The following is a 14,773-nucleotide window of genomic DNA, read 5'->3' on the forward strand; positions in this document are numbered from 1 at the left end:
TTGAATTGTGTTAAGAGCAATTAAAGATATAATCCAACTTTCTTGAATAGTACAGGTTACACATGTCACTAATAGTTTAGCAGATTGACATTTTCGAAGCCTCTGATTAGATATATCTATATGCAATCATCGAATAAAATCTTTCAACTGATACATGATAATTACTCTAGAAGAGGGTGGCCTCGCATAGTTTAGTTATACTCTTTAATTTCTTTCTTTAAAAAAATTTAGAGTGATAATTTTTTTTTAATTCAAGTTGATTAAGATGAATTGATCCTTTTAATTGGTCTCTTTAAAATGATGATTAAATTAACTAAAGGTAATTGGGGCCTATAGTTGAATATGGAACTGAGAAAAGCCCAATAAGGAAGAAACCACAAAACCAAAGTAACAGCACGCACAACACAAACGAACATTAAAACATATCTCTCTGTTCTTCACCAGTTTTCGAAAACCATCTTCTTCTTCTTCTTTTTTGTAATTTTCTCATTTTGATTTTGACTCTTCCTCACGTACCCAAGTTTCTCTCTTTCATTGTTCTGCCCCTTCAATTCTTTCTTACATGACCCGACCAAAAAGAAAATAATTATAGAACCCAAAGGATCAGAAATTAGAAAAAAACAAAAAGGTTTTAACTGGTTTGGTTTCTTCGTCTTTTCTTCGTGTAAGATCTGGAAAGTAAGTTTCTGTAATCCAATTCTTGAAATGGGTTTGTTTCTATTTCTTCAAAGATAACTCCTATATGAAAAGAATTCACTCTTTTTTTGGGGTTTATAGGGATGAAGCGAATAAGAGATGATATATATTCTGGTTCTCAATTTAAACGTCCGTTTACTTCTTCAAGGGCTGAATCGTAAGTTGTCTTTTCTTTTGTTGGTTCCTCTGTTTTTATAATCTGTTTGCTTTCTCTTTTAGGGTTATTTTGGTTGGTTTTGTTTTAATATGATAGAGTTTGGCTTTTTTGATAACTTGGTTTTTTTTTCCTAATTTTTGTTGCTGGTTAGTTATTGTTCTCAGCTTTAATGGTCTTTTTTGGTGAGATTTGACTGAGAATTTTGTTGGATTTGCATGTGGGATTGTATTGTTTATCACTTTGAATTGAGTGATTCGTTTATGTTTTTGATTTATCATGTTTTGGTTGAATCATATTGGATTCTATGATTCTTGGATCAGTACATAAAGCAAGATTTGCTACTTGGTTTTGTAATATTTGGTAAATAACACTTTTTAACTAAAGGGATCTTTAGCTCTTTTTAAGATTAATAATCTGTTGAAAGTAAATTAGGTTTAGCCCAATTTGTAGAGTTTTTTATTCAGTATTGTGGAGATGGATTTAGTTCTGAATTTTCTTTCATTATTTCTACCTATTAAGCTATGGGCAAAACCAAATGCCTGGTGGAGGTGGCGGCACAGGTGGAGGGGAAGGGGGAGGAGGAGGAGGGGGAGGTGGAGGAGCTGGAGGAGGGGGAAGTATGTCGCAGAAACTGACTACAAACGATGCCTTAACATATTTAAAGGAAGTCAAGGAGATGTTTCAGGATCAAAAAGAGAAGTACGACATGTTCCTTGAAGTCATGAAGGATTTCAAGGCTCAAAGGTATCCCATTTTCAAAATGCCAAGTTTTCTTGATGGACAGTGAATTGTTGTTTAAACTACTAAATGTCCATACATCTTTTGTCTTCTGCAGGACTGACACTGCTGGTGTCATTGCCCGAGTGAAAGAGTTATTCAAAGGGCATAACAACTTGATTTATGGATTTAATACCTTTTTGCCAAAGGGATATGGAATTACCCTTGACGAGGATGAGGCTCCTCCAAAAAAGACTGTTGAATTTGATGAAGCAATCAGTTTTGTAAACAAAATAAAGGTGAAATACTGAAATTGTTGTGCCATAATCTTCCGCTTATTGATGCCCATGTTTAGCCATCTAATTTATCCATTTTACTATGCAGAAACGTTTCCAAAATGATGAGCATGTTTATAAATCATTTCTGGATATTTTGAATATGTACCGGAAGGAGCACAAGGACATAAATGAGGTCTATACTGAGGTAATGTCTTCTTCTTGTTAACGCTCTTTGGCATTTACTGAAGCTTAATCTCTTGATTTTGTTTTCTTCAGAAAATATCATGTGTTCTTTGTTTCATTGCTTTCAGGTTGCTTCTCTTTTTGAGGACCATCCAGATCTTCTTGATGAGTTCACAAGATTTTTGCCAGATTCTCAAGCAGCACCTATGACCCAACAAGTTCCTTATGGTCGAAACTCAACTCAGCATTATAATGAGCGAAGCTCTGCTACACCCACCTTGCGGCAAATACAAATTGATAAGGTAGCTGTTCTCTCTCTTATTTTTAATATTTATTTTCTTTCTACTTGCCATGCATTGATATGCTTGTGATATGAACAATGATTCTTTTAATTTATTTTTCCAGCAACGTCGGAGGGATAGGAGTATTACTTCCAATGCTGATAGGGATCTCAGTGTTGACCGTCCTGAACTGGACGATGACAAAGCTGTTATCAAAATGCAAAAGGAGCAGAGAAAGCGTGTGGAAAAGGACAGTAGGGATCAGAGAATTCGTGATCACGATGATCCTGAGCATGACAACAATAGGGATTTTAACTTGCAGCGTTTTCCTGACAAAAAGAGATCCGGAAGAAAGGTTGAAGGATTTGCTTCTTATGATGACAGGGATACTTTCAAAAGTAAGTCTCTCTACTTTTTATAACTATTATATGCGTATAATATACAAAGTATCTCCTTTGTTTTACTTGCTTTTTGAACATATCATAATTATACAGTTTAGGGTGTTTAGGGTGACTATTTTGCTGTTCTTTTGCAATGCATTGCTAATAAAGTAGCCTTGCTTGTGTAGTGGGATCCAGGTTAATGCACATTTTCTTGTTCTTCTTATATCAAACTTTTAAAGGTTTTTCTATTCGAATCTCAGGCATGTGCAACCAAGGGTTTGTATTCTGCGAGAAAGTTAAGGAGAGGCTATGCAACTCAGATGATTACCAGGCGTTCTTAAAGTGCCTTAATATTTATAGCAACGGAATAATCAAAAGAAATGATTTGCAAAATTTGGTATGTTTTACACCATCTCTAACAGTTATCTTTGATTTTAGAATCATTCAGTCACTTCTCTTATATGTTATATTGGTCCCTAGGTGACTGATTTACTTGGCAAGTATCCAGATCTTATGAATGAATTCAATCAGTTCTTGGAGCGTTGCGAGAATACGGGTAACAACTTAAGCATCATTTTAAGTTGTTTTGTTTCGATTATTCATTCTTACGGCTGTTTTTAATCTAAATATCTCCTGCAGATGGGCTTCTTGCTGGTGTTATTAATAAAAGTACGCATAGCCTCCTTTTCTTTCTGATTTTGTTACACATTTTCTTATCTATCTTTGCCCCTTTCTCATTTATCGATACCATTGTATCACAAAAAAAATTCCCAAAAATAGGATGAAAAAACTGATACCATGATGAAATTAGAGATGAATACTCTAATGTTGAGGAAAAACTCACTCAAAAGTATGTATTTCTTAGAAATACAACTATATATACATGAAGATCGAATCAACTTAAGGAAAGAATATCTCTTAATTAGAATTTCTAAAAATCAGTTGTAATCTCTAAAGATACTAATCAATGCTATCAAATAATCAAAAGATTCTCAACACTTATTTATCTGTAAATTGCAATGACGTTTACTTCTTGATTACAGAATCTCTTACAGTTGTTGGACATGCACCCAAGTCAGAGGAAAAACGCGAAATTGAGGCAGCTAAGGAAAAGGAGAGATATAAGTATATGGGAAAATCAATACAGGAGCTTGACCTTTCTAACTGCCAAAATTGTACTCCAAGCTATCGGCTTCTGCCTGATGATGTATAAGCTGTTGTTTTTTTCTCCCATGCAAATTATTCATGATTTGGCACCAGTTTTTAATGCTCTTTGGTGTTTCTCGCGCAGTACCCAATACCTATCGCAAGTCAGAGATCCGAGCTCGGCGCTCAAGTGCTGAATGATAATTGGGTATCTGTGACTTCAGGAAGTGAGGATTATTCTTTTAAGCACATGCGCCGAAATCAATATGAAGAGAGCTTGTTCAGATGTGAGGATGATAGGTAAATTTTCCGGGCCTTCCTCAATTTATTCCAGTGCTATGTATGCATTCACCTTAGTGATTATTTATCTCTTTTTGTAATTTAATTATGCGGCATTCCCATTGTAATTTTATATACTGCATGTGAAGGTGAGAATGAACTTCCATAAGAAATATCTATACGCACTGATTAATTATTCAGTTCATTTATGCCCTTTTGTATTCCGGTGTTAAACTATCTGACTGGTCAATGTACTATAGGCTTATGAGCAAATTAGTCCTATAAAAGTGAGCAATTTAATCTTTGTAGATTTAATTTTAAAGCAAAAAGGTAAATTTGTAAACGGTGGTAAGGTTGAATGTAAAACATATTGACTTGCCATGTTTTGAAGTGGTAAGAAAAAAACTGAGCAATTTAATATTTCTTGTGTTTTGAAAATGTTTTGAATTTATTTTTCGTTTGTCACTTTAATACACAAGTCAGCTTTTCTTATCCTTCAAATTTACCACTGTTTAAAAAAAAAAAATACAAGGATTAACTTGCTCTTTTTTTCTAGTAGAGGGACTAGTTTGCCCTTTAGCCTTTGGTACAGGGACCCACCAGTTGCTTTAACCGAAATCTAGATATTATATACTTCCTGGACATGACAGTTCTTATTTGATGGTCTTAGGTTTGAGCTGGATATGTTGTTAGAATCCGTGAGCTCAACAGCCAAGCGTGCCGAGGACTTGCTAAATAGCATTAATGAAAATAAAATCAATTTGGATTCTCCGTTCCATGTTGAAGAACACTTCACTGGTTATGTTTTCTTGCTATGTGAAACCTTTTCCATCATTTTATGTCTCCTTGCTATGTGAAACCTTTTTCATCATTTTAACTTTCGGACTCTTCTTGATCACTTACTGCAGTTCTAAATTTAAGGTGCATTGAGCGTTTATATGGTGACCATGGTCTTGATGTGATGGAAATATTACGTAAAAATCCTGCTCTTGCATTACCTGTCATTTTAACTCGCCTGAAGCAAAAGCAAGAAGAGTGGACAAAGTGCCGCTTAGACTTCAACAAGGTTTGGGCTGAAATTTATTCAAAAAACCATTACAAATCGCTTGATCACCGCAGCTTCTATTTCAAGCAGCAGGATTCAAAGAACTTGAGTGTGAAATGTAAGTGGGAGTGATGATTCTTAACAACTTATTTTTGGTATAGGGTGTACTTTGCGGTCTACAATGTTCTTATTACTAAAATTGATCCCTTTTTTTTTCTAATTGCAGCTTTAGTGGCTGAAATCAAGGAGTTGAAAGAGAAAAACCAGAAAGAGGACGATGTTCTTATGGCTAGCGTTGCTGGTCACCGACAACCCCCCTCTCCACACCTTGAATATGAATATGTGGATGTCAACATTCATGAGGATCTATATAAACTTATAGAATATTCATGTGAAGAGATGTGCTCAACGAAAGAACAGTTAAATCGAGCCATGAGGCTCTGGACCACTTTCTTGGAACCAATGTTGGGTGTGCCTCCTCAACGTAATGGCAGAGAGGGCACTGAAGGTGCCGGTAAAGCTCAGAGTTCTGCTGTAAATGGCACTGCATCAAGCATTGCTGAAAGTGATGGGAGCCCTGGAGTTGATGCTACTGTAAATTCAGGGCAACCAAAGGCTACTAGTAATGGAGATGGGAACAGTTCATCCGAACTAACAAATTCTTGCAGAAATGGGTTGACAAACAGGGAAATTTTAGCAAAAGATGAACACTCAGGTCATGTCTCCAGAGTTGATTCGAAGCCAGAGAAAGAGATTAAATTTACAGCTGATAAAAGGCCTGGAATTAACATGGTTGCTATTGGAATCAAAGCAGAAAATAATCAGGGCAGAAGCAATGTTGAAGGGACATCAGGTGTGTAGTCTGCAAAAGTTTCATGAAAATCACTTCCGTGATTTTGTTGTTCATTGATCTCATTTTTGTTATTACTTTCGTTCTTGTTATTCCTTCTTTTCTGAGATCATGTTGCAATACTGAGATTAGTTTGAATTTCAAGGTCCCAGTGCAGCTGCATCTAGACCTACTAGCATTGCTGCTAGTGAGGCTCATGAATCTGAAGCTAATGTTGATCTTGTACATTCATCGGAGGTATGATTTTGTGTATATCAACTACTATATTCTACTTAGCATCACTGAAGCTGTTATTACTAAATGGTTTTGGTAAAATATAGCAATGTTTGGCATCTCCTGTGAATGTTGCTTTGATTCTTTATTTTGCTTGAAGTATTTCTGTTTGGCATCTATGTTCTAAACATATTTAGACATGGATGTGAAGATATGAACTTCCAAGGATCCTCGAAAATAAAAGAAAAAACATACCTGTGTCAGACACATAATTTTATCCTATGCTTACACCTAAGTAGGTTTGTTCAAAACTCTGTTAAAACCGATTAACCTATGCAATTTGGTTAATTTGGTTTGGTTAGTTTGGTTTTAATGTTAGTCAATTACAGGTTTAATCCCTCGTTTGGTTACTAGTGTAATAACATGAGGAAAAAGCTTATTTATTACATATGTATTACAATAGTTACACATAAAATAAAGAATAGTTAGTACAAATTTAAACTTAAAATTAGAAAGATGAGTAAAAACTCTTCTAAAAAATAATACCTCTTCAAAATAAGCGAAAATTTTTCGTTCTCTTTGCTAAAAAAAAAAAAGTCATGGGAGTGGCTAAATTTTATCAATTGAATTAGTTTATTGCTTACTCATATACTAAAACATGTGTAAAAACTGATACTCTTACCAAATGCAGAGTAAATGTGTTAATTCAAGTGATTGTTGGTTTACATAACTGATAATTGAACCAGCAAACTAAATGACTTAATGTATTATATTTATATTTGTATCTTTTATATATTAATAGTAGTATATATATATGGAAAAATACTTAATTGATTACATTTCTCCAATGGTTAGGATATTTTTTAAGGAAATATAAATAATCGTTTTAAATAAATTGGAAATAAAAATGGTAGATTAGCCTATTTATTTTCAGTTAATCAATCAACTTAAGTCTGTTTGATTATTTCATTTTTTTCTTAAGTCAAGTTTGGTTTTTGGTTATTATTTATGGGAGGTAAGTTGAACTCAGCTTTTAGGTTTTTTAACCAAACCAATCGAATCGACCAACTGCATGTCCTTATACCCAAGTGGGTTCTCTCTTTAATTTTTAGTCATAATAAATATGCTTATTATTCAAATTTGCTTGGTGATTCAGGGTGTCACTGTAGCAAAACATGCTTTAATAGTAAATGGAACGCCTACAGATGGCTCTAATGCTAGCAGATATCACGAAGAATCTGCTGGTCCCTCCAAAGTCGAAAAAGAAGAAGGTGAATTATCACCTAATGGTGATTTTGAGGAGGATAATTTTGTTGCCTACGGTGATGCTGGTCCAAAGGTAGTGCTGAAGGCAAAGCATGGTGTTGAAAGCAGACAACACCGATCTGGAAATGGGAAAGATTTGCATTCCGTGGATGCTGGTGGAGAAAATGATGCGGATGCTGATGATGAGGATAGTGAAAATGCCTCGGAGGCTGGTGATGATGCATCGGGCAGTGAGTCTGCTGGTGATGAATGCTCCCATGAAGAACATGAAGAGGAGGAAGAGGTCGAACGTGATGAAGTTGATGGTAAGGCTGAGAGTGAAGGTGAAGCCGAAGGAATTGCTGATGCACATGTGGGAGGAGATGGGACCTCCTTGTCATTCCCGGAACGTTTTCTTTTTACAGTGAAGCCTCTTTCAAAGCACGTACCACCAGCTTTACCTGAAGATGAGAAATACAATTCTTGGGTTTTTTATGCAAATGACGATTTCTATGTTCTTTTCAGACTTCATCAAGTACGTTAGATTTCTAAATCTTTTTAGTTATTTCTTCTTTTTTGTTCTTTCTACATTTTAGTAAGTATTCTTTATTCTTTGATTTTCATTAGATCCTATACCAAAGAATACTTTCTGCAAAAACAAATTTAGCCGGTGGTGAAATAAAATGGAAACATTTGAAAGACACTAGTTCTTCAGATTTATATGCCAGGTGATTTACTTATCTATATAACTCTGCTGAACAATTTGAAGGGTTTAATGCATTCTAATTCAGAAAATTTCATCTCTTTGGTACCCAGATTTATGAGTGCATTGTACAGTCTGCTCAATGGATCAACCGATAATACAAAGTTTGAGGATGAATGCCGAGCTATAATAGGAAACCAGTCATATGTGTTATTCACATTGGACAAGTTGATATATAAATTGGTTAAACAGGTTTGCTTCTTCAACGGTCTTCCAACATTCTTCCTTGTTTTTCATTCAATCATTCAAGATATTTTCATTGCAGCTTCAAGTTGTTGCAGCGGATGAGATGGATAATAAGCTTCTTCAATTGTATGAATATGAAAAATCCCGGAAACATTGGAAGACAATGGATTCAGTTTATTACGAGAATGCACGTGTCCTTCTCCATGAGGAGAATATATATAGACTGAAATGCGTAAGTTTTACATGTTCCTCTCTTACACCCCTTTTTCGGAAAAAGAAATGAATTGAATAAGGAACATGAATGCCCTACGTATGTTTAAAGTTTTCAAGAGAGCATTTAATAAAACTGTTCTGTCTTTTATTAACTAAACAACTGGATTTAAATAGAGAAAAGAGTTATAATCTAATTGGGAAAATAATTCTTTAATTCTAATAAACTACTAAAAGATAAGGAAAATAATTCCTTATTCTAATAAACTACTAAAAGATAAAATAAAATATTCTTAGAATATTTCAAATGATTTATTCAGATTTATCTACTTAAATAACTTTAAAATATATCCCAAAATATATGAGTTTCACATATTTCAACACCTTCCCTCAAGTTGGTGCATATATATTAATCATGCCCAACTTGCTTACAAGAAAATCAAAGCTTGTCTTAGAGAGTCCTTTGGTGAGTATGTCAGCAATTTGTTATTTTGAAAGAACAAACGGCATGCATACTTGGCCTTCGTCAATCTTCTCCTTGATAAAATGTATCAATATCAACATGTTTAGTTCTGTCATGCTGGACTGGGTTGTGAGCAATATTAATGGCAGCTTTGCTATCAGAGTACAACTTCACTGGTGAAGTTATTGGTTTCCTCAGCTCTTCCATAATTCTTTTTAACCACATTTTTTCACAAATTCCTTAAGCCATTGATTTAAACTTAGCCTCTGCACTATTTCTTCCTACAACATTTTTTTTTTGCTTCGCCAAGTCACAAGGTTTTCCCAAACAAATGTACTGTATCTTAATGTAGATCTTCTATCTGTTGTTGAGCTTGCCCAGTCTGTATCTATATAAGGTTCGATTCCCCTTTGTTCGGATTTCTTGAAGAATAAGTCCTTTCCAAGTGAACTCTTCAAGTATCTCGGAATCCGAAACACTGCTTCTTCATGTTCTTCCATTGGGGAGTGTATAAATTGACTCACTAAGCTCACTGCAAAAGCTGTTTGGCCTTGTATGTGATTAGTAAATTAATTTATTGACTAATCTTTGGTGCTGCCATTTATCAACTAATCGACCTTTATTTCTGAATTTTACATTTGGATCAATTGTTGTGTCAGTTGGGCGGCAACCACTTATCCCATTAAAAGATCAATCACATATTTTTTCTAAGAGGCCACAAGACTCTTCTTTGATCGAGCAACTTCCATTCCAAAAAAGTATTTCAAAGGACAAAAGTCTTTGATCTCAAACTCCAATGCTAGATGCTACTTGAGACGCTTTAGTTCATCCATATCATCTCTTGTAAGAATGATATCATCGACATAAACTATAATAACTGTTATTCTACCTCTTTGTGAGTGTCGATAGAACATTGCGTGATCAGCTTGCCCTTGTAAATAACCCATTTTTTTAACAACTTGAGGGAATCGTTCAAACCAAGCTCGAGGAGATTGTTTTAGACCATACAAAGATTTCCTGAGCTTATATACTCGAGTTCCAAATTTTTCTTCAAAACCTGGAGGAGGATCTATGTAAACTTCTTCAAGTTTCCCATTTAGGAAAGCATTCCCAATCAAGATTAACAACAATTGATAAAAGAACTCTTAACAGAATTTAATTTGGCTACTGGAGCAAATGTTTCAAGATAATCTATCCCGTATGTTTGAGTGTACCCTTTAGCCACCAGTTGGGCTTTGTATCTATCTAAAGATCCAGTTTGAATTTGGTTGTGAACACCCATTTACAGCCCACAGTTTTTTTCCCTACAGGTAATTCCACTGTTTCTCATGTACCTATTTTTTCAAAAGCGCGCATCTCCTCTAAAATAGCCTCTTTCCACTCAGGAACTTGTAGAGCATCTTTCACATTTTTGGGTATTTTCACAGATCAACACATGAACAAAGGTTGAGAATGTCGAAGACAAGGCTTTATAGGACACAAAGAGATGAGATATTTGACAATATTTCTAACACATTTTTTTTTAGCAATTGGAATATCTAAATCAGAAAATTCATTAGTTGAATTATGAGCTTTACCTAGATTTTTGACAAGATCTTGCGAGTCGGATTTATGGTGATGAATCTGGTGGATTCTACTTTCTTGATTTCGATTTCTTCTTGAGTAAACAATTAACTCATTTGTTTGTTCTTTATTCTCGTGATCAGACTCTACACCTTCGTACTCCTTTTCATTAACAACATTAACATCATTAATTTCTGTGTTAATCATAAATTCTCCTTCTCCATTATTAGAATCCCTATTTTGTATATTCCTAGTGTTTTCTTGATCAATTATAGAATCTTTCTTACTAAAATTCCCTCCTTGAAGACTAGAATCAAAGTAAGATTGTGTTTCAACAAATGTGACATCCATGGTAACAATAATCTTCCTAGCAATTGGATCGTAACATTTGTAACCCTTTTTTATTAGAAGCACCTAATTGGTTACTAAAAAATTCCCCACCGTTGTCACTCCGAAGTACTTCTATTCTCACACCAAATTGTGTTTTCACCATAGCATAAATAGACTAAAACACATTTTTAACTTCAGACTTATTTTTTAATAAAAACACCCAGCAAATGTGAGTATGATCATCAATAAATGTCACAAATCAACATTTGGTTAATAAAACACCTAATTGGTGACTAAAAAATTCCCCACCATTGTCACTCCGAAGTACTTCTATTCTCACACCAAATTGTGTTTTCACCATAGCATAAATAGACTAAAACACATTTTTAACTTCAGACTTATTTTTTAATAAAAACACCCAACAAATGCAAGTATGATCATCAATAAATGTCACAAACCAACGTTTTCTTGAAGAAATTGAGATTCTCAAAGGTTCCCAAATATCACTATGAATTAACGAAAAAGGTTTAGAAGCTTTATATTTTTGAGGTGGGAAGAATGACCGGTGATGTTTAGCCAATTCACAAAATTCACAGTGATATGAAGGACTTTTATTTTTAAATAGATCAGGTAAACAAATATCTTAAATAGTAAAAATTAGAATATCCAAGTCTATAATGCCAAATCATAACCATATCAAAACTAGAAGCAAAATTTAAACATAAAGTAGTTGTTGGTTGACTTAGATGGTCGTCATAAAAAAAAATAAATTCCACTAGTTTCTTCAGCATTGCCAATCATCCTCCTGAGATTGTCTTGAAATTTACACATAGAAGAGTCAAATATAACATGACAACTTGAGGACTGTGATAATTTACTGACTGATATTAGATTACAAGCTAGATTTGGCACATGTAAAACCAAGGAAGGCGAAATTTTAACAGTGCCTTTCCTGGCTATTGCCGAGAACGACCCATCTGCTACTTTGATTTTTTTGTTTCCTGCACAAGGTGTGTAAGTTGAAAAAAGAAAATGACTACTAGTAATGTGATTACTAGCTCCAGAATCAATGATCCACGTGTTTGTTTTACAAGGCTTGGCATTGAAAAAAACAGAAAAATCAGTACTTGATTAGGCGAAGGAGGAAGAAGGATTCTTGGATGAGTTAGGAAGATAAGAATTCATCCAAAATTGTGGTGATTGAAAAAGCTTGTGTAGATACTCTAGTTGTTCCTTAGTAAATGGAGACCCTTCTAGAGAACTTTGGCCCTTATAATTTTTATTAGTTGTTTCAACGGTAAAACTTTCTTCCTCTGTTTAATTGCTGGATTTCTTATCTCCAATAAAGGCTGTTTTAACCATAATGCTGCTAGAGATAACCTAGCTCAGATGCCATGAAAGTTTTTAAGAGAGCATTTAATAAAACTGTTCTGTCTTCTATTAACTAAACAACTGAATTTAAATAGAAAAAAGAGTCATAACCTAATTGGGATTCTAATAAACTACTAAAAGATAAGGAAAATAATTCTCTTATTCTAATTGGGATTCCTAGAATATCTGAAATGATTTATTCTAAGATTTATCTACCTAAATAACTTTAAAATATATCCCAAAATTTATGGGTTTCACATATTTCAACATATGTACACTTTGGCTTCCTTTTTTGCAGTCATCTTCGCCATCTCGTTTGTCTATTCAGCTGATGGACAATGTTATTGAAAAGCCCGAAGCATTTGCTGTTTCCATGGAACCTAATTTTTCAGCCATTTTGCACAATGACTTTCTGTCAGTCTTTCCCGGAAAGGAGGAACCACATGGCATCATACTAAAGAGGTAATAACGGATAAAAATGTAGCATGTAGATGCTAGGTTCTACTAGCCTCTTATGTGGTATTATAGATGATTGTTGCAAAGAAAGATTTGGAATATGTTACTCCTTCCTATGTTGCTCAAATTCTGATGAGTATCAGATATGAGAATGTGCCCTACGCTGATATATTGAATCTTAAAAAAAAAAAAAAACCTTCTAATTGGAGGATCTTTAGTGGATCATATCCCATCTCCTTATCTGCTCATGAGTATTCAAGAAAAATGAAGTGTTAGAGCAACATATACTAGTGCTAATAAGCTTTTTTTTCTTTACTGATATTGCAGAAACAAGAAGTATTCAAATCCTATGTTACTTGGACTTGGGTGTGAGTGTTAGATACGAGTATGTGTCTGACACGGGTGTATAGCATTTTCTTTTTTCTTTGTTTTTCTATCTAATTGGATGATCCTTAGAGGATATAGGTGTTGGACATGAGTCTATCAAAGAATTATGGAACATTGGAGCAACATGGACTAGTGCTAATCGGGTTTTCTTTATTGATGTTTGCAGAAACAAGAAGAACTACGCAAATCTAGATGAATTTGATGCTACTTGCATGGCCATGGAAGGTGTTGAACTGGTTAACGGTTTAGAGAACAAGATAGATTGCAACTCATACAAGGTATCATGCTGTTATAACATTGGGTTTAATCTTTTGTCTTCCCTTCTTTCATCGGACTACGGAAGCACGGTTCATGCTTTATCACTAAGAAAATGCCTTTGCATGTACCGAGTACCTTGGGTTTTTTTCATTCATGATCTGTGTAATTGTTTGTCAGATATCTTATGTATTGGACACTGAAGATTTCTTCTTTCGTAGAAGAAATTCATCACGGCGCAGATCACACAATAATCAGGCAAGAATACAACGGTTCCTTAGATTTTTATCCACTTCACAATAATTTAGCATTCTCTCTCAGCGGCACGAAAGGTACATACAACATTGTGATCTTTCCATCTTCACAACCCCTTAAAATTACTTGTTTATGACAATTTTCAAGGATAACTTAATTTATCCACTTCATGGCTTTCTGGCAGAACCCAACCCAAAAGGCTTTCGAAAACGACATGTTTCGTGTATGTTCAAACATGGTCGATGCTCGGACTGAAGAAAGGACGAACTATTAGGAAATGTAGCATATTTGTAAGATGATATGAGCAGGATCTGACCAATTATCCTGTAAATAGGATTTGCAATTTGCATGATAATTTGTAAAGAAAAGGAAAAAGGTTAAAAAAAAAAAAGAAAAAAAAGTATCATTGTTCCAAACGTGTTAAATGCTTTTACCCACAGGCTTACTAGCTCCTTCCAATTTGCATATCTAGTTCATAGTGAAGCTACCTGAGTAATTACAATGCATGCAAAGGACATAAGAGGAAATGTTGAGAACCAAATATTATCCTTGTGAGTGATTGTATCAATTAATTGGGTTTAATTCTCAATTCGGAATAAGATTTTGTTTGACATGGCGAAGCAATAAGAAATCCAAAAATAGATACTGATGCTTATATTGCTTTTGTATTACTACTATCGATTCTTTTGAATATTTTAATAAAATTTTAGTTATTTTAAATTTTATAATGCAATGTTGTCAGTTATGCATGTAATTATATTTCATTTGTTTTACGTAGAATTATTATCAACTTTACATCATATATTTTATTTGAAAGGTGAGGGCGAAATGTTTAATATGTATATTCTCAAAAACAATGTTTCATATGTATAGTCGTAATTTTTATTGATTTATAAAATATAAAAATAAAATAAAATTATATTTTATATATAGAAATTTGTGATATTTGGCCAAAAGAAACGCTAGTGTTAATTAATGGCAAAAGTTAAAAGAACAAAAACCTAATTTGACAAGATTCACTAACACTACTTTTCTTTAATATCTTTTCTCCTCTTACCCAT

General features: G+C 34.1%; 1 protein-coding gene across 4 annotated transcripts; it reads left to right on the forward strand.

Annotated features, from left to right (window-relative positions):
- The first annotated feature begins 315 nt into the window (after positions 1-315).
- Positions 316-14,440, forward strand: LOC108456700 (paired amphipathic helix protein Sin3-like 2). 4 transcript variants are annotated; one of them, XR_008270895.1, is made up of 24 exons: positions 316-678; positions 778-853; positions 1,373-1,597; positions 1,689-1,869; positions 1,955-2,053; positions 2,160-2,333; positions 2,437-2,710; positions 2,956-3,092; positions 3,176-3,251; positions 3,335-3,364; positions 3,739-3,902; positions 3,987-4,141; positions 4,791-4,918; positions 5,029-5,283; positions 5,392-6,018; positions 6,161-6,252; positions 7,385-8,008; positions 8,101-8,201; positions 8,290-8,428; positions 8,502-8,654; positions 12,658-12,821; positions 13,143-13,200; positions 13,369-13,480; positions 13,638-13,658. XR_008270895.1 is itself a non-coding variant. In XM_017755302.2 (24 exons), exons 2-23 carry the CDS (start codon positions 780-782, stop codon positions 13,758-13,760), a joined length of 4,107 nt encoding a protein of 1,368 aa, XP_017610791.2. In that variant the 5' UTR covers positions 330-678; positions 778-779; the 3' UTR covers positions 13,761-13,789; positions 13,897-14,440. The 4 variants fall into 4 exon arrangements, 2 of the variants coding, with proteins under 2 accessions (XP_017610791.2, XP_052875083.1); XR_008270894.1 differs by lacking the exons at positions 13,143-13,200; positions 13,638-13,658 and adding exons at positions 13,679-13,789; positions 13,897-14,440 and having other exon boundaries at positions 321-678; XM_017755302.2 differs by lacking the exon at positions 13,143-13,200 and adding an exon at positions 13,897-14,440 and having other exon boundaries at positions 330-678; positions 13,638-13,789.
- The last annotated feature ends 333 nt before the right edge of the window (positions 14,441-14,773 follow it).

The sequence above is a fragment of the Gossypium arboreum genome, chromosome 9, assembly GCF_025698485.1.
Source record: "Gossypium arboreum isolate Shixiya-1 chromosome 9, ASM2569848v2, whole genome shotgun sequence".
In the NCBI taxonomy this organism is placed as follows: domain Eukaryota; kingdom Viridiplantae; phylum Streptophyta; class Magnoliopsida; order Malvales; family Malvaceae; genus Gossypium; species Gossypium arboreum.

Coding starts and splice junctions, on each gene's coding strand:
- LOC108456700 (XM_017755302.2), top strand. CDS start 780: ATGAAGCGAATAAGAGATGATATATATTCTGGTTCTCAATTTAAACGT. Junction 2,054..2,159: donor TAAATGAGGTCTATACTGAG/GTAATGTCTTCT, acceptor CATTGCTTTCAG/GTTGCTTCTCTTTTTGAGGA. Junction 8,009..8,100: donor TTCTTTTCAGACTTCATCAA/GTACGTTAGATT, acceptor GATTTTCATTAG/ATCCTATACCAAAGAATACT.